This window comes from Apteryx mantelli, chromosome 2 (genome assembly GCF_036417845.1).
Source record: "Apteryx mantelli isolate bAptMan1 chromosome 2, bAptMan1.hap1, whole genome shotgun sequence".
NCBI lineage: Eukaryota > Metazoa > Chordata > Aves > Apterygiformes > Apterygidae > Apteryx > Apteryx mantelli.
The window spans coordinates 151,841,871-151,861,488 of NC_089979.1; the positions used below are offsets into that span (position 1 = coordinate 151,841,871).

Below are 19,618 nucleotides of genomic sequence, written 5' to 3' on the forward strand. Positions count from 1 at the left end.
CCGCCACAAGGCCGCCGCGCGCCGGCCGCCCCTTTCCCCACCCGCGGTAAACAAACAACCGGCTCCTCGGCTCCCTGCCAGTGCGCATGCGCCACCCGCAGGGCGGGGGATGTTTTTCTCCTTCTCCCCGGGCCACTGGCACACCTGAGGCGCCCGCGGCGCATGCGCGGGGGAGGTGGCGAGGGGGCGCGTGAGAAGGGTCGGCTGGACGCGCAGGCGCAGGGAGAGTCGGTCGGGGCTGGGGCTGGGGCTGGGGCTGGGGCCGGGGACGGGCCGGGCGCGCTGGCAGGATGGACGAGGACGTGCTGACTACGCTGAAGATCCTCATCATCGGCGAGAGCGGCGTCGGCAAGTCCAGGTGAGGGGGCGCCCGCCTCCCCCGGCCTCTCGTGCGGCGGTGCGGCGCGCCGGCCGGGCCCGGCCTAGTCCCACCCGGCGCCGCGTCGGACCCCCCTCGCCCCCCGCCTCCGCCGGGAGCGGCCCGCCCTGCGGAGGGCCAGGCCCCGGGGCGGGGGGGCGTCCTCGCCTCTTCCTGGGCGGCCCTGCTGCAGGCGGGGGGCTGCCCCTCCTCGGGGCTGTCGGCCTCCTCCTCCTCCTCAGCTCTCCCCCATGGGGAGCAGAGCTGGTCTGACCCAGTTGGAAGCTGAGGCGCGGCAGAGCTCTGGGCCGGCCTTGCCGGGGGGGTCTGGGCCTCCCCGTGTCCTACCGTGCAAGAGCCGTCTGTCTCAAAGCCCTGCGTCCTGGAAAGACGTTTGCATAGCACTTCGGGTCATATCTGGTTTTCACACACACGCATATATTTATATATGTAGAGTCTCTTACGTGTCCCAGCAGTGGGTGGAAGGGGATAGGGGAATATAAGGTAGGTAAGGAGTGAAGTAGTTCTACCACTGGCTTTTTTGTTGACTAATTACTCTGTTTGCCAAGTACTTCGAGGTTGATTTTTTTTTTCTTTCACCCTTCTCATGGGTTGTGTCTAATCTGCCTTTTTTTGTCTCTTATTATTATTTTCTTTTTTTCTCTTCCTGATAGTGCCATAGGTGTTAGTAGAGGAAGTGGAACATAAATGCAAAAGTGCATCTGGGAATATATCACACACATCATGTTAAATTTAATGTTTTATGTCAGTAATCTGAGTCTCCTATCATGGTCCTAAATAACGTAGAAGTTTCTAATTAGCAAACCCTGTATTTATTAAAAATCTGCTGGTCACTTCTTTCTGTTAGCTACTGAATTGATAATCTGTTGTAATAGTCTTTTGGTGTCAGACATGACTTGAGCAAATTTCTTCTAGGTGAGGTCATCTCTTGTATATGTGGCAGAGTATACGATGAATTTTTTTTTTTCCTTAGGTAATATGCAGAAAGTTTTTCTATATCTGGTTATATATTTAATTCTTTAAAACAGAAACACTTTTGAAGGAGACTTTTCCTGTACATAGAAGGAATAAAACTGCTATGAGAGGATGATGCTATAGCTATTCAGGTGGAGGAGCTTCATCTTAATATGAAGCTGTTCTTGGTTTTGGATCACTTACTGTTCCTTGACTAGACAGGGTCAAATGTTAAATTTGTGTTAGCCTGGCCTACTACTTGGTTGAGTCCTGACTTCTGATCCAAATGCTGTCCTACACCTAGTCTCAGGGAGTATCCTTTTTCTGATGTGTAGTCCTTAGTGTTCTGTGTGCTCAGGTCAAGGAGTTGCTCCCAGAAATACTACGTGAGCTTACAGAAATACTATGTGAGGCAATATGAAGCCCCAAAATGTCTTACCTCTGTACTAAATTCTAGAAGAGTAAAAATAGAATCTGACAGAAACAAAACACTTTGAGAAGTAGAGCATGTGACTGTTCTGGGCAACTGATCTGATAACTTGAGTGGTACTTTTTTTCAGAGACACATACTCGGCAGTAGATGGTAGAGGAAAAGGCCCAGGTTCTTCTAACTGAGCATGGCTACTGCAATAACTGCATTCCCTTCTTTGGGTTTTACAGGAGACAAATGATGGCAAACTGAGACCTGTCTTTATTTAGCTATCTGATCTTCTGTTACTTTCACACTTGTAGTGTATGGGCTTCTGGCAAGCTATGGATATGCTGCAATAATAAAATGCCTGGTATTGTAATACTATATCTTATTTTTCTCCCCTCCCTATCAGCCTTCTGCTACGGTTCACAGATGATACATTTGACCCGGAACTTGCAGCAACAATTGGTAAGTATGTGCTGATGCTACTTGAGAAATATTTATACCAAGTTCAGTACAAAATTGTAGCTTGTTCACACTTGCTGAACTGGTAATGAAGTTCAGACATGTCTGCTCTTCTGTAAGAAAAGAATGATGTGGGCTTAGTTTTAGTATACAACGTTGATTGGTATAGAGTATTAACTGTACCAGGCTGTAATTGTCCCCTTAGTTGTCCCCTTTATGCAAAACTCTATCCTTGGCTGAGAAAACAGATGTAAATGTCACCCTTCATCATGAAGGTGAAAGTCATGAGTGAACAGAGTGCTCTAGTAGAACAATCTGCAGTTCAGTGTTTGTCAGCATTTTGGGCTAAAATGGAAGTGTAAGAGCTACTATAAGAGTCTCCTGCTCATTTATCTGTGGAAGATAGCTATCAAGTTGTTTGAATAGCAATATTGCTGTCCAGAACCCATATCATGATATGATACCTACATAGCTACCTTAAGAGGACTTAAGACCCCTTAGAAAGGATGTTGGCTCTTGCAGCTCCAAAGAATGCTATAGTGTACTGGGCTGCTCTGTGTGGCCTCTGCTTTTCTTCTATAGGGAGGAAATTGCAATGTGGCTTTTCCTCTCCTACTTAGTAGTTATTTCCTTGGCAGCTAGACTTTGAGAAAAATGAAAGAGAGCCAAGAATCTAGAGCTACTGAAAAAGAGTGATGTGTCATTGCTATGTTGGTATGATATCTACCAACAGTGAAATCAATTGTGCTAGAAGGGAGTGACCCAGAATGCAGGATATAGTATGTACCTGGTTGTGAAAGGAAGCAAAATGAAACTTCTAAGAACATCATGCAGCTCTCTGTGCCAAATGAATTACTAGAATAATGGAGAAGAGAGTTAAATATTTCCACACAATGCATCTTAATTCTAAAACTTTTTATTTTCTCTGTAGGAAGAGATCTGGCTAAGGACTTGCATCATGTTTTTTTTTTTTTTTTTTTTTTTCCCCCCTTAAGTTCAGATGCTGGTAAACAGCCAGCTCTGCCTAACTGCTTAAGAGAAGAAGTGAATAAACTGATTTCTTTTTCACTAATGTTAATAAGATATTCGGGTGGTACTATTTCATGTGGGGCACTGATAAGCCTAGTCCATAAGAGACTTCTTAATACTATCTGTTCAGCCTTCTTTTACTTTGCTTCACCTTTAAATAGCTTCTGCTGGCTATGACTACCACCTGAGAATCACTGGTATAAGCATATTAAAATTGGAGAATGATCATTTGCAAAGACAGTAAACAGGCATATGCTACTAAGTACTCCTAAGACTTTCCTGGTAATGTTGTATAACTTCATGAGTAGGTGTGGAGGTTGTTTTAATAATAATAAAAAAATCCAACTGGTGTTATTGATGCAGTACTACCCAGTGGCCCAATTGAAATCAGGGTGCCATTATGTGCTGATCTCTGCAGAACAAAATCATGGTCTTCAGGAAAGACTGAAATCCACTTATAGGTGGAGATATTCTTGGAATATCAGTAATCTAACTTCACAGGCCCGTCTAATGGGCAGCGGCAAAACTTCAGAGCTCTGTTACTGAAGTTGTAAATGGTAGCTTTCAAGTGCTGTCAAGTCTAAACTTAGTGTTTCATCAGCAAAAGAACTATTTTAGTTTTTCCTGGAAAGGACAAAACACTCATTCAGGTTTCTGCTACTTTCCTTTAACTAGTGTAGGCCATGAGGAAATACTTGCTGGTTTGTGTGTTGAGGATACAATTCCTGATGCAAGATAATTTAAAATAAAAAAAATCTTCAGATATCCGTGTGTCACTCAAGTCAATTAAATTTGACTTTTTTGTGCTGTTTATAGGTTATCTTTTCATTTAATATCTTAGATGCATCTGTCTAATATTTCTGTGCTTTTAATACCTTCTAGATACCTCAGCATCCAACACTTCCTTTATAGTTGTAATCTTATCATAAATGTAAGACTTACTAGCCTCAAATTAAATGTCTGCTGCCTGTGTCTGTCTTCATCCATAAGCATACAGTGATAAATACAAACAACATGCTCTTCTTTCATGTGGATATTTTCATCTGTTGAAAGTCTGCATTACAAATCCATCTCGGCTTGTGGTTGGAGCATTATGAGGAGGATGGGGCAACAGTTAAGTCTCTAAGTGAGGAGAAGAACGCATAGTGTCAGGGTCATAGCTGATAACTTGCTCAAGTGATAGGCCAAATTTTGACTCACAGTCCAGCTGATTGTTAAGTCCTTAAACTTGCTAACTTTAGATGAAGGTTTGCTGTCTAAGAATAACAGATAACATAGTGTGTTTTATAATACTGACATCAAAACCTAATCTGAAGACTACTGAAGCTTTTTCATCAGTGCTATTACATTGGTAAAAAAGCATTGGTGATAATGCTTTGCAATTTGGTATGATTACATTATACCATCATAAATTGTAAAAGCTCTTTTTTTATGGCTTCAGAATAATGCCTATCAAACAGTAGCCGTAATAATGTAGTCTTGTATGTGTTTGGTGTGTTTATTTCAAAATGAAACAAATTTCCACGAATGAATGAAACCGTATTACATGTTACCAGAAGAGTTAGTCATGATGCAAGTTTGAGCCAAAAGGAAGAAATAAAAGAATGTACGCAGTCCTTCAGCTGACTAGATGATAGAATCATGATAAATTGCTAGGCTGAGCAGGTTGGTCCCATGGCTACAGTGTTGGCTTGGGTCATGAATCTTCATTAGTTCATTTTCTTCCCACTTAAAAGAGCTGCTGTTGCATAATACTTTTCCAGGCTGGGAGTGTACAGGGGGATTTTTGCAAATTGTTGATTATCATATGGATTTATTTTTCTCTGCTTCCCAGTTGATTCAGTCTTGCTGGGGTCTGTCCCTGGGAACTAATCACCAAAATGAGAACTGGATCATAATGAATACTGGGTCCTTTACCATGTCCATCCTCTAGGTTAAAGAAGCCTCCTCTCTTCTGGACTCTGAGATATAACTGATGCTCTCTGCGCATGGCATATCTGCTTTTGCATCTCCTGCAGTGTTCACCCAATAGAGCTCCTGTCTCTTCCCAGCTGAGGGGAGGAGCATGGCCTGTTTTTGTTCTTTCCATTGCTTTTGACAAGGGACCTGAGGATTCTTGAGAGAGGAGAGGGTAGAAGGAGGCAGGGCTGGAGCAGGCTATATGGTGAAGATGGCAACCTTGTATCCTAATCTAGTTTTGGTACTGAATATACTTAGAATCACATTACTGCCTTGGTATGTCACCTGTATGGGTCAGGCAGTCAGTGTGGAATAGCTATATTAGCTTTGATATTTCAGATGCCAGTAGGCTAGCTCAGTCTTAATTTGTGCATCTTTATAAATGGGTTGTTCTCATTCTGCTGCTCTCAGGTAGCCTTTTTACCAGCCTTGAAAGCTGACATCAGTGAACTATTTGAGAAACTAAGTAGTTATTTCCTGAAGTAATTCTACCTCTTCAGGCTTTGTCAAAATACAGAACAGCGTGTGTGGTAGCTAATTATTGGTAATTAAATAGCAATACCTCAAGGCTTACTACTGGCGGAATAAGATGTCTGTGTCTTACGTGGAGAGGGTAAAAGAGTATTCAATATGAGCATTAATTGAACAATTCAGAGTTTGAATTCTGAAACAAATATACTAACCTGGAATGTACATGGTCATTTGGCGGAAAAAGGAAAGGAAAGTTCCATAGACTGAGCAAATACTGCCCTGGATCACCATAGCTGTTAGGTACCTCTAGCTGATGTTTGTAGTAGTATCATGCAGTAGAGCTAGGAGGGCCCCAATCATGAAAGTTTTAGAACATGATGTGGATTTGTGGTTGTCCATATAGATAAAATAAATATTTGGAGCGAGGTCTTAGATATAACTGTTTCCTAGTATGAATCACAGAATAGTTGGGGTTGGAAGGCACCTCTGGAGGTCATCTGGTCCAGCCTCAGGCTCGAGCGGGGTTAACTAGAGCAGGTTGCCCATAACTGTGTCCAGTCAGGTTTTGAATATCTTCAAGGATGTAGATATTATGAAAACAGATCCTAGATGCCAAGTTCAAACCTTTTGTCCTTTAATGTCATTGGTACATACTGACTGTTGATCTGGTTGAGGTGGCTATAGTTTTTATTTGGGTTAGGAAATGATGAGATGCATATGCTATATGTAATAATGACATCGTGAGTAAAGCCTTAACTGCAGCATAATCGGTCCCTTGCGATGACCTATTGAGACATAAAGATGCCTTGTCTTTGTAGCTTGTGAAAACCTACAGCTAGTGGGTCCAATTTAATATTAGAACCTAATCTGTCAATTTGTGTGTGTGTGGTTCTTTTTGTCAGAATTTTCTAATAATCCTATGGTATTTTCAGGAGCATGAGCAGCTTTGAGCTGACAAATACTTTGACTCCTGGTAGCTTCAGCTGGACTAAATGTGTCTTGCTGTTTCATTCTGCCAGATCACCTATCTCCTCCTTGCATTTTCTTGAGGCAAATTAGTTCAGTGCTTTATTACAAGGATCTTATCAGACTATACCCCAGTATTTTGTCTGTTGTCCTTGCTGCTTGTGCATAATTGCTTGTTCTTTGTATGAGAGCTTCTAGATAAATTTTCAGTGCAATCCTTATTTTATAAATGAAGCAATGTATTGCATGCATATTTGTATTTACATCTGATGTCTCTTAGCTTTTTGGCCTTCCTTGCACTTAGTCTTGCAACTCTTAGCTGCCCAACTTGCCAGTTACTTACAACATAGATAATACACTCCAGCTGATGTTGCACTTGGGATAAATTCAATGTGGCATGCTGGCCTAAATGCCAGAGTAGCATGACAGTGACAGAATTGTTTCTGCCTGACTGTAGGTCTGCAGTATGTTAGTGTGCAATGCTGAGTCTGTTTGGTGAAGGCAGTAGGTGTCAACACACAGCAGCATAGTGTAATAGTGCTTTCTTGTTTCTGGCTGCCTTCCAAGGCACAATGTAAAGCTCTGTCAGCTTTCTGTTATCAAGGCTAGAACCATCACTCTTCTTGCAAGCTCTGAGCTGATATTTGTCACACAAGCAAATCTGTGCATTTCGCTGAAGTATTTAGAGACCATAACTGCTCTGTTTGTTCAATTTAGTGAGATTTTCTTGAGCTCTGTAGTTTTCCGCTTGTCCTATCAATGCAGACCGATTATCAGAGACCTAGTTATTTAAACAACTTTTCTTCCTTAACTGTTTTTTTTGCATGTGTTGAAATCCTTGCTGTGCCAGAAATATATTTCCCACTTCTTGATCACTTTTCAAAGGATATATTTTAGTGTGCTTTTAGCTAACTTTCATACTCTTATTTTTTCAATAACCAAGCTATAATACACGGAATTTGTTCACCATTTTAGTTTCGAATTTACTTGTATTGCTCATGCAGAATTTGAAGTGATATCTTTGTGTTGCTGTCAGCTTTGAGTTAAAAGTGTGTGTGCATTTTCTGTGCAATGAAAATTGCATAACTATCTAGGCACAAGGTGTTGTGTCTATCCACTGAAGGGGAGCAGGATACAGAATTGCTGAGGTTGGAAGGGACCTCTGGAGATCATCTAGTCCAACCCCCCTGCTCAAGCAGGGTCACCTAGAGCACGTTGCACAGGATCGGGTCCAGGCAGGTTTTGAAAATCTCCAGAGAAGGAGACTTCACAACCTCTCTGGGCAACCTGTTCCAGTGCTCTGTCACCCTCACAGTGAAGAAGTTTTTCCTCATGTTCAGATGGAACTTCCTGTGTTTCAGTTTGTGCCCGTTGCCTTGTGTCCTGTCGCTGGGCACCACTGAAAAGAGTCTGGTCCCATCCTCTTGACACCCTCCCTTAAGATATTTGTACACGTTGATAAGATCTCCTCTCAGCCTTCTCTTCTCCAGGCTAAGCAGGCCCAGCTCTCTCAGCCTTTCCTCATAAGAGAGATGTTCCAGTCCCCTAATCATCTTTGTAGCCCTTCGCTGGACTTGCTCCAGTAGTGCCACATCCCTCTTGTACTGGGGAGCCCGGAACTGGACGCAGTACTCCAGATGTGGCCTCCCCAGGGCTGAGTAGAGGGGGAGGATCACCTCCCTCGACCTGCTGGCAACACTCTTCCTGATGCACCCCAGGATACCATTGGCCTTCTTGGCCACAAGGGCACATTGCTGCCTCATGCTTAACTTGGTGTCCACCAGCACTCCCAGGTCCTTCTCCGCAGAGCTGCTTTCCAGCAGGTCAACCCCCAACCTGTCCTGGCGCATGGGGTTATTCCTCCCTAGGTGCAGGACCCTGCACTTCCTTTTACTGAACTTCATGAGGTTCCTCTCCGCTCAACTCTCCAGCCTGTCCAGGTCTCTCTGAATGGCAGCACAGCCTTCTGGTGTATCAGCCACTCCTCCCAGTTTAGTTTCAGCAGCAGACTTGCTGAGGGTGCACTCTGTCCCTTCATCCAGGTCATTGATGAAGAAGTTGAACAAGACTGGACCCAGTACTGACCCCTGGGGGACACCGCTAGCTACAGGCCTCCAACTAGACTCTGTGCCACTGATCACAACTCTCTGAGCTCTGCCATTCAGCCAGTTCTCAATCCACCTCACTGTCCACTCATCTAACCCACACTTCCTGAGCTTATCTATGAAGATGTTATGGGAGACAGTGTCAAAAGCCTTGCTGAAGTCAAGGTAGACAACATCCACTGCTCTCCCCTCATCTACCCAGCCAGTCATTCCATCGTAGAAGGCTATCAGATTGGTTAGGCATGATTTCCCCTTGGTGAAGCCATGCTGACTACTCCTGATCACCACCTTTTCCTCCACGTGCTTGGAGATAGCCTCCAGGATGAGCTGCTCCATCACCTTTCCAGGGATGGAGGCGAGGCTGACTGGCCTGCAGTTCCCTGGGTCCTCCTTCTTGCCCTTTTTGAAGACTGGGGTGACATTGGCTTTCTTCCAGTCCTCAGGCACCTCTCCTGTTCTCCATGACTTTTCAAAGATGATGGAGAGTGGCCTAGCAATGACATCTGCCAGCTCCCTCAGCACTCATGGGTGCATCCCATCAGGGCCCATGGATTTGTGGGTGTCAAGTTTGCTTAAATGATCTCTAACCCACTCCTCCTCGACCAAGGGAAAGTCTTCCTTTCTCCAGACTTTCTCTCTTGCCTCCAGGGTCTGGGATTCCTGAGGGCTGGCCTCAGCAGTAAAGACTGAAGCAAAGAAGGCATTCAGTAACTCTGCCTTCTCTGCATCCTTTGTCACCAGGGCACCCACCCCATTCAGCAAAGGGCCCACATTTTCCCTAGTCTTCCTTTTGCTACTGATGTATTGGAAGAAGCCCTTCTTGTTGTCCTTGACATCTCTAGCCAGATTTAATTCCAAACGGGCCTTAGCCTTCCTCGTCACATCCCTGCATACTCTGGCAACGTTCCTATATTCCTCCCAAGTGGCCCGTCCCCCTTTCCACTTTCTGTATACTTCCTCCTTCTGTTTGAGTTTTGCCAGGAGCTTCTTGCTCATCCGTGCAGGTCTCCTACCTCCTTTGCTTGACTTCCTACTCATAGGGATGCACCGCTCTTGAGCCTGGAGGAGGTGATGTTTGAATATTAACCAGCTCTCTTGAACGCCCCTTCCTTCTAGGGCCCTAACCCATGGGATTCCTCCAAGTAGGTCCCTGAAGAGGCCAAAGTTTGCTCTCCTGAAGTCTAGGGTTGCGATCCTACTTAGTGCCCTGCCTCCTCCTCGCAGGATCCTGAACTCCACCATCTCATGGTCACTGCAGCCAAGGCTGCCCCCGACCTTCACATCTTCAACCAGTCCTTCTTTGTTTGTTAGTACGAGGTCCAGCAGCACACCTCTCCTTGTTGGCTCCTCCACCACCTGTGTCAAGAAGTTATCATCAATGCTCTGCTGTAAAATACAATCTGAAAATCATAATTCATTAGGTTTTTACCTGTTCTTGACACTTCAGGGAAACTACCTAGCTGTGGCTCAATGGAATAAAAATTGCGTGGATTTTTTTTAACCTCTCTTAAATCACAGTTGTAGTGACTTCATGAGTCTGCTTGCAGTGTGCATCCTGAATACCCTCTGTGACTTTAAGTTGAGTGTCTTTTGACAGGCATTTGCATTATTCATAATCTGCATAGCCTTGGGAACCTAGGTGCGACATAGTTATGAGGCACTGTTTAAGTGTTCTGTGTTAGAATAATAAAACAATAATTCTTATTTTTACTGTAGCAAATATGGCTACCATCTTAAGTCAAAATGTATAAACTTTTTGTCTGCTGTTACACTTGAAAATTGTTTGTATATTAAGGTATCAACTTTTCATGCTACTGTTGACTTCATTTCAGGACTACTGCTTGGTGGGGAATGAGTCACCCCCAAAAAGTTTAAACCTACTTCCAGTTATTTGCTATTAGTAATTTAAAGATTAAACTACAGTAAAATGGAACATAACATAACTGTACCCAGTCTCAAATTGGTATGTGTTGCTGTATCCTTTAACTGCACACTCATTAACATCTTCTTGTCCTTGGCTTGAGTTTTGTGCAGCTTTGTTCTTGGCCACATAGTAGGCTGTTATTTATTTCTTCTTTACTGAAACTACTTCTCATATGTCGAGATAGGTAGCTGTTATCAACAAATTACCACATTGCCTTTGTGCTTCTCACTTGGCAAGAAGGTGGTAATAGTGAGTTCCTGATGCTGCTAGAATCTCTGTAAGATGCATACTTCCTGTAACCCAAAGCTTATTTAACAGATCTTTGCTAGAAGGACTAATGTTATCTAACACTATTTCCTGCAGAATAGAGGTCATGTATTAGATAAATCTCTGTTCATACCAGTTTACCTCAGGCTAACCGCCTTGATGAGACTTGGTAAGCTGTTCCAAACAATCTGACTGCTTGCTCTGTTTCTGTATCTGAATGCTGCTTCATCCTTTATTTTGAAGTATGTTGTTCTTCAAGACCACTAACTCGCCCGAGGAGGTAACACACATTTGAGTATTGAATAGAAAGTTAACCCATTTGAATGGTAAACTTGAATATTTGTCCAGGAATACAGTGCTTTAATACACTTCTATAAAATATTTGCTGAGTCAATGGCCTAAAAGGTCCTTGGGCTTTTGCAGAAGTCTTTCATTGCACAACCTTAAGTTTTGAGAACAAGGTTTAGAAGTAACTGACAAAACTTACTCATCCTGCTCCTGTCAAAGCACAGCCTGTTTTTAGAGTTCTTTTTTTTCTTTTTCTTTTTTCTTTCTGTTGTAAAAATGGTTGTAGTATATGCTTGAGCAACCAAAATATTTTTCCTCTTCTAGGTGTGGACTTCAAGGTGAAAACTATTTCAGTTGATGGAAATAAAGCTAAACTGGCAATATGGGTAAGTTCCCCCCAAGTTCCTAATGTGTTACTTTGTTTTAGGAATAGTTATGGTTTGTATAATCTAGCTGTATAGAACCAGTATCTTTCTTTCTTATTTAATGAGGGCAATTTAGAGGAGTGGGAGGTTAAGAATATTCATCTTCTATTGCATATTCAATTTATGCTCAGAAACTTTACTTCTCCAAACAATTTTTAGCCGAAAAAGCTTAGTACTTCTCATTTAAAGAGAGGCTTGTATATGCTTGAGTTCAGTTTTACATAACTGATGCAGCTGGAAGAGGGAGAGGTAATATTTGCGGTGTTAGCCTTAGAACGCTCAGCATCTACTCTAGTTGAAAGTAGTACTTCTGAATTCGTGTCAAGGATGAAAAAGTACTTCCAAACTTATTTGTTTTTTATTTAATATTCTCTGATCTTCCAACTGGCTTTCGTGTTTGTGTAACTTAAAACCTGTTTTGAGTATTTTAACTCAACTGTGACTTCTTGTAGGAAGCTGGAATAAAACCTTGTTTCTCATATCAGGATAGCTGACCTTTTCTGCTTGGAAGGAAGTAGTGAAACGTGAAATTCGTATTACAACTTTTTCTTTGCTTTGAGGGTGCTTCAAATTTCAAGTAACAAACATGACTTCTGTCTTAGAAAGATGGCAGTAATCATCACAGAAATGAATGGGTTTGACAAGGAAAAAAATTGCAAGAACTTCAGAGACGTCTAGACGTGTGGGAGGAGAAAGATTGATAGCAGAATGATCAGTGATCATGGGGCAGAAATTGTTACATAGGACTCTTTTAGGGTTTGTCGTCTTTGTTGGTGAATAATTTCTCTCCTTCTGAAGAAATAATTCTGTGAGGACAAAAGCTTGTAAAGGTGTACCATGACAGAAAACTAGTTTGAGATTGTGTGGTTGATTGAGTTGTAGAAAGTTGGAAAGCCTACTTCAGATACTTAGGCCCTTTGTCAGGGAACCATTTTGAACCCATACTCTGTTGTGTGCGCTGCAAAGGTTATGGGATTGTTTGCTCCCTTTACATTTGTGTTCATGAAGGTGACCTCAGTTGACAAAAATGAGAAACCTACCAGCAGCAAGCTTCTAACCGGGGATAACTCAGAGGAAGCTATTAAAGTCTTTGATGCCGAAGTCTGCAATGTGTGTAGTGCTGAAGATAGCTTGCACTATAGCTTAGTCTCGAAGAGGACATTGGCATTCTTATCCTTGTTTTTGTAGAGCTCTTGACACTGTAATGTATTTGAGGGTGTAAATCCAACTTCACTTAAAAAACAGAAAAACTCTATCTTCTCTGTCGCGGCATGTTAAATGCATTTACTCTGGCTCTGAATCAAAGATGATACTGTTAAAAGTCAGGGAACTGGTTTTGTTGCTGCAGGTTCTGGTGCTTGTTACAAGATCTTAAACCTAGTGCTGCAGCTACACTTGTTTTTGTGGTTTTACAAGCTACAGAGCAACTACTTCAGCAGAAATAACTACCTTATTGCTATGTAGTTGTGTTACTCACTACACTTAACAGTTTAAAGCTGTTTCCCAGGGCATGCTATGTAGGGTCTAAAGCTCACGTGCAGTAAAATGGCAGAGGAGGTTATAAACTCAGTTATTCTGGTAGTTGTATATTCTAAATGACTTTGAATCTTATTTTGTGTATTTGTTAGAAGCGGAATATCTGTGAGAGCTAAACTAGATTTTGCTCAAATTTTGAATAATGGAACTTTCTGAATGGCTTTTTAGGATACCGCAGGTCAGGAGCGGTTCAGAACATTAACACCCAGTTACTACAGAGGTGCACAGGGTGTTATTTTAGGTAAGTATAACTTTGCATGCTATTTTGAATAATGCTTGGTGGTTTTCTAGTGCATTTGAGTTATATGAACTCTGTGTAACCTTTCTGTAATATCTAATTGATTCTAAAAGTTACTGGTTTCTAAACTGGTGTGTTCAACAGCTGATATTAAAGCATCTTGAGTTTGATGTCTGACCTTTCTCATGCAGTCTGTCTCACTAGTCTGAGAACCACTGATTTAGCATGAAATAGAATCTACTGTTTTTTCAGTGGATAGCTTGGAGCTGTCCCTGTACTGCTAAGACTTTGCACCCTGTTTACTACCTCTGCTTTTTGCCTGTGCTTAGTAAGCCTAGAGTCAAAAGATTTTCTTTTATCCTCAGAAAGTGTTCTTTCTCTATGGGTATGTATGCAGCCTTCTCTTTTCCTTCCCCCATTCCTTTTTGCTAATGAAATTGCCTTAAACATTGTGGAATCTGTCATTTTTTGCTATTTGTGTTTCTGTACTGATGGGGTATTACACAGTCAAAATCACTTAGAAAAGACTAGTTGGGAGTATAAAATCCACCAGTCAGTAGAAGAAACCTAGGCCAAACCACATAATTGCAACTTTCTAGTGAAATATCTCTTGCTTTTCTTTCGATATGAAAACCTATTAACTATGCACTGAGCTCTGAAGTTCTGCTTCTCCACTGCTAGAATTGAGGGGTTAAACTAAAGAAATTAAGGGTAGAGAAGGTTATATATTTTTTTTAAGATTTTGTTTGTATGTTTGAAGTGCCTCTGACTTCAGAGAATTCTTGGTAAGACTGGCTCTACAATTACTGTGTCTGGTTAAGCTCTTAACTTAAAATAACTTGTGTTATGAAACTGTTCCTGGTAGGTTTTGTGTGTACTGTTTCCCGACTTTGAGGTGCATTATCTTGCAAGTAGAGTGAGAGATGCTGTCAAGACATGTCTTGTCAGGTCATTTGCTTCCACTTGCTGGCACTTAACTTGCTACTAACTGATGAGAGCCCTGAAAGTAAACAAGCACAGTCTGGGAGCCTGAAAGTTCTACTGTTGATTGTTCTCTAATTTTTTTCTTTTAATAATCTTCTCTTCCTGATTATGTCTGTGTTAAACAGCTTCCTAAAGATAAGGTTATGTGTTCAAGCCAAGCTGTAGGTTTGATTTTTAAACCAGCTTTTTATGCCAGCCTGGTCATGGGAAATGAGTCTATGAAGGAAAAAATAGCTCTGTAGCTTGAAATGGTGTCTGTGCTAGCTGTAAATTTAGATGGTCACTTGGGTGGTAGTTTTTAAGACTAACAAGGTCTGCTTTTTGTCTGCAGTTTCTGCTTTTAGCTTGTCTTATTGCTTATACCTTACACAAATGCTAAATAGTTTGAAGCACTAAAATACTGAGAAACCTATAGTAGGGTTCAGTAGTTCACTGGGATTTTTTGAGGACCAGATGATGCCAAAAACCCAGTTTACTTCCTTAGCTAAATCCGCAACACAACAGTAGCGTCATACAAGTCTTAATTATCACAAGTGAGAGAGAGACTCAGTGCAGAGAACTGTCATCCTTTTGGCATATCTTGTGTATAATGTTGTTGCTAGTATGCTACAGCAGAGGTCTGCAAGCGTGTAATTCTTCGGAGAATGATAGTCTCTAGCCTGAAAACTAGGTTGTCTAAACACAGATTAGTCTGAGAACAGAAAATCACTGAATATTAAAGTTGCTTGGCAGTAGTATCATCAGTGATTGCTGGAATCCTTGGAATTCCTCTTTGTTTTTTTTCCTATTCAAAAAGCTATTATTCTTGCTCATTTTGTAATGAAAGCTGTGTTTCTTGGAAAAAATGTTGCAAAATAATATTGCTGATATCTTTCAGTTTATGATGTCACCAGAAGAGATACCTTTGTCAAGCTGGATAACTGGTTAAATGAATTGGAAACATACTGCACAAGGAATGACATAGTTAAAATGCTAGTTGGAAACAAGATTGATAAGGTAAACTGAATTCAACTGTGATGAATAGTCTGTTACTGTATATTGGTCATAGTACATATTAATATTATGTCTTATTGTAGGAAAACCGTGAAGTTGACAGAAATGAAGGTCTCAAATTTGCAAGAAAACATTCCATGTTGTTCATAGGTATGTTACAGATATTTGCAAAGATAATCTTGATTTTTCTGTTACATAATGAAAACTACTACTTCGGCAGCACTCCTGGTAGTTTTTATACATACAGTCTAATTAATGGTACTTCTCAGCTGCAGTAACTGCAAGGGTTATGGGTATTCTCATCTTGTTTAAGAATGTCTCTAAATATGTCCAGATTTCAAGTCGAATTGTAGATGAGTACACTGAGATGCATAAGGATTAAGGGTGGAGTACTGGCCCTATTGTGGTCTGACAGAATCTGTTTTAGCTTTTTTGAAACTTTGGTTAATTGTCTGATAACTAGCTCTGTCCAGAGCTAGTTGCTGAATTAATAACAGTAGCAAAATGAAAGATGGCAAACTGGTACTAATGGTCAGCTTTCAGTATAGCAAAGGGGCTTGTACTTGACAGAAATCCGCATTAAAACTGGGATGTAACATCATTAACTTGTAAATGGTGGGTGGGATGGAATAGTAACATCGTGACTGGAGGAAAGATGTTGGTATCATCTTGCTGCAAAATGAGATGGGTCTTGTAGTCAAAGCCTTGTGATGATAAATGACTCTTCATGCACAAGTTTATTACCTGTTTCATTTAAGGATCAGCAAGGATTACTTTAAAGGATGACTCCAGTGGCAAAGCAGTTCATCGAGAATTCCTGTACTTTAGATTGTGTTTCTTCTCTCTGATTAATGATGTATCTCCGTCTAGTACCTTGCTGTGTTTGCTTCAGGCTTCGGTGTCAGATGTGGAAACGGAGGAAGCTTGAAGTAGGGGCACAAGCTGTTAAGTGCATGGAAAGTGAAAAGAAATACGAGGCTTAAAATATATGTAAAAATGAGCTAGATATCTGCAGAGCTGTATAGAAGAGCAGGGCAATCTTGCAGTGTAACTGAACAGTTACAGATGGTATTTGTTTGCTTTCATAATATACCCTGTGAACAAAAGTTTCTTGGATTTTACTAAAGATCCTGAATGAAATTACCTAGAATTCTGCTAATTGCAAAACAAATAAGATCCTTTATTACTTTATTACTGGATGAACTATATCATGGAGGCTGATGCAGAATTGCATGCTACAGAGTTCCTTGCTTCTTATGACCTGTGTACATAAGACCTTATGATCTTGTGTACTGTGGTCCTGATCAGTGTGGAGAACTGAAATATGGAATGGTGGCCAGATTCATCAGACATCTTGAGGTGGTAGAGCCTGCCTGCCTTTCTACTGAAATGCTTTCCGCATGTTTATAACAAGCAGATAAAAATAAAGCTAGGGTATAGTTGTCCCCATGTAGTCCAGTGATGTTCATCTTGGAAGCCATTTTTTATAGGAGAGTCTTTGAGTTATTGCCTTATGTGGCAATGTGAGTCTGCATATCTGCTAATTTTGGTATGATTGCATTACTGTAGAATGTATTGTAGAAGTACAGTGGTGTGTTCTGCAGCATAGTGGATCTTTTTTCAGCTGTTAAACTTGCTAAAAATTATACTAATGATGAAGATAATCAGAGCTTATGATTGTGTACAGTTTGGTAATAAGTCTCATGCTCCAGATGTGTGTTTCTATACTGATTCTAGAACTTGTGAATAAGTTGAGGTTGTAGGTTAAGAGTTATCTGAAAGAAGAACTACTGAACAAGTTATTGGTGGAAGCTATGCTAACATCTGATTTCTTGCATCCCTTCTCCAGAGGCAAGTGCAAAAACATGTGATGGTGTACAGTGTGCCTTTGAAGAACTTGTTGAAAAAATCATTCAGACTCCTGGACTGTGGGAGAGTGAGAGCCAAAACAGAGGTGTAAAGTTATCAAACAAGGAAGAAGGATATGGAGGAGGAGCATGTGGTGGATACTGCTCTATGTTATAAACTTTGGGAAGCTTATTCTTTGCATATTTAAACAGATAGTAACATCTTTCTGTAAATAAATTCGTTAAATGCTATTTTTAGGGACCTTGCAGTTTGCACATATTTGTTTTGTATCATGGCAGTGAACACTTGTAGGAAAAATGTTCTGCAGCTTTCCCAGTTTGAAAACATTATGGTAAGCATGCCCAATTTGCAATCTTCAGGTTTTTATAAGTAGCATAAATAATGTGCAAGAACAAATGCACTCAGAATTTTATGCTCATATACATTCATCATGTAACTACTCTAAACAAATCCATCTAACACATAGACATTACTTCATTGTCTGCTTTTTGTCTCATTTTTAAATACTCTTGAAATTATAGAATTATATAGTATGCACAGATCCTGAAAACCGTGCGAGCTATAAATACTACATTTCATCTCTTCTAGTAAATGCTTTTTTATGGTATTAAAAACAGCACGATTATACAATTTTTAGACAAATCTGCTAAATTTTTGTCTTTCTGCAGAGCTGTCTAAAATATGAACTGGCACAGGCCATAGTTAGTTTTGGCACCTTTTTGAAGAGATGCTTTGAAAGCTTCCTTTGCAAAGCTGGGGGATGCCCTTTTTTTCTTTTAATCATTGCTTCGGTTGACTGCTTAACTGGAGTTTTAATCCTGTGATATTTCTATACTAAATTCATGGTACTCTTGCACTGTAGGTTTTTATGATGCAGTCTACTCTAGACCTGCCACAGAAAGTCTTCATTTTGGCAAAAGTTTCGAATGACGTCTTTGTTCTTTCGTTGTGAATCGGTTTGCCACACTTCAGTGCAAACATTTTGTTTTCCTAAATGTTTGTAATGTAATTTAATCTTAAACTGTAGCTCACTCTGGCTATGAAGATTTGTATCCCGTCTGCTTTGTGTGGCTACTTGTTCAGAAATATAACTTCCTGTCCCAGATACTAAATGGGAAGTTATATGGCTTTTGGATCTCTGTATGGAAAATACTATTGCAATGAGTATTCACTTGAATTTACTGTAACGAAGCCAATGGTTTGTTTCAGAAGACTTGTATAGACTAATAAATTTTTTTTCCACAGTATTCAACTTTTCTAACCTCTTCCTATTGTAGAGTTGTATATTTTCTAGTACATACAGTTTAAAAAAAGGTCAATTTTTAAAGAGGGATTATTTCTGATTTCTGAAGGATAAGACAAAGATGCCATGTTAATTTTTAAAAATAATCACTATAGTGCAATGGGAAACTGCACTACTTGCCAGTTTCTTGTAAATATAGTGACTTACAGTACCTTTTATTACTGCAAGGTTTTGTGTACATGTCAGCATACATGATATGTATTTTGCAGCAGATCTGGCTGCATATATTAAAATACACTTTATTCTTCACATGGAAACTTTTTCTATTCTGTTTTACACTTGATAGAAAACAATACCAAAATTTGAAGACTTAACCATGCTAGTTGTTTTTACCAAATATTGTAACTATAGTATTGTTAATGTAGTAGGATAATTTAAATATGTAAATGTAATTAATATTGAATATGCATACGTGTTGTATTAAAGTGTTAGATTTGTATTACTGTTTCATGATACAGCATATGCGGGCTAAACAAGTCTTACTTTTTAGCACTGAGGTTACTGTGGATTTCTGTCTTGTGTAGGCTAGCAGCTAGAGAAAACTTGTAGAAGCATTAAAACTCTGAACAAGTGGCTGTCATTTTAGTATTTTTTCAGTAATCTGGGCAAAGTGTCATATTACTGGCAGATTCCTGTAATTTGTTTCCATACCTATTTCCCCCCTAGTGTGGGTGCATCCTTATATCAGGAAGAAACTTAATAATTTTCGGTTTCTTGTGAAAGGTCCTTTTATCACAGGACCTGGATTCATCTTTCATTCTGCTTTTGCCAGTTCTGACAGCTTCCCTTTCCAAAGGAAGGAACTGCAGGATGCTCTGAACAGTGGGTATTGTTCTGCAGAAGAATCAAGTCACTTGCTCACTCTTTCCTTGCAAATTTTTTTGGGGGAGCGAGGGAGAGGAGTATCTTGACACAGCATATTTAGCTAGACTAAAAACACTTAGTATGGTCTTTTTATTTTACTTTTTTAAGCAAACATTTCCTAATTGATTTTTGCAAGTAACTTTTCCATCTTCTTCCTCTCTTAAGCATGTTTGATTATGTACCTGAG

The 19,618-nt window shown here is 40.6% G+C and overlaps 1 protein-coding gene across 1 annotated transcript; it reads left to right on the forward strand.

Moving 5' to 3' along the window:
* The first annotated feature begins 246 nt into the window (after nt 1-246).
* RAB18 (RAB18, member RAS oncogene family) lies at nt 247-19,139 on the forward strand. Its single transcript, XM_067291835.1, has 7 exons — nt 247-358; nt 2,158-2,213; nt 11,544-11,605; nt 13,349-13,421; nt 15,280-15,398; nt 15,479-15,545; nt 17,245-19,139. The coding sequence occupies exons 1-7, from the start codon at nt 291-293 to the stop codon at nt 17,418-17,420; spliced, it is 621 nt and encodes a 206-aa protein (XP_067147936.1). The 5' UTR covers nt 247-290; the 3' UTR covers nt 17,421-19,139.
* Nucleotides 19,140-19,618: the final 479 nt, after the last annotated feature.

Excerpts from the sequence above, each read along its gene's own strand:
- RAB18 (XM_067291835.1), top strand. The coding sequence starts at position 291 with ATGGACGAGGACGTGCTGACTACGCTGAAGATCCTCATCATCGGCGAG. Across the intron at positions 11,606-13,348 it reads AAGCTAAACTGGCAATATGG|GATACCGCAGGTCAGGAGCG; the intron begins GTAAGTTCCCCC and ends ATGGCTTTTTAG. Across the intron at positions 13,422-15,279 it reads TGCACAGGGTGTTATTTTAG|TTTATGATGTCACCAGAAGA; the intron begins GTAAGTATAACT and ends GATATCTTTCAG.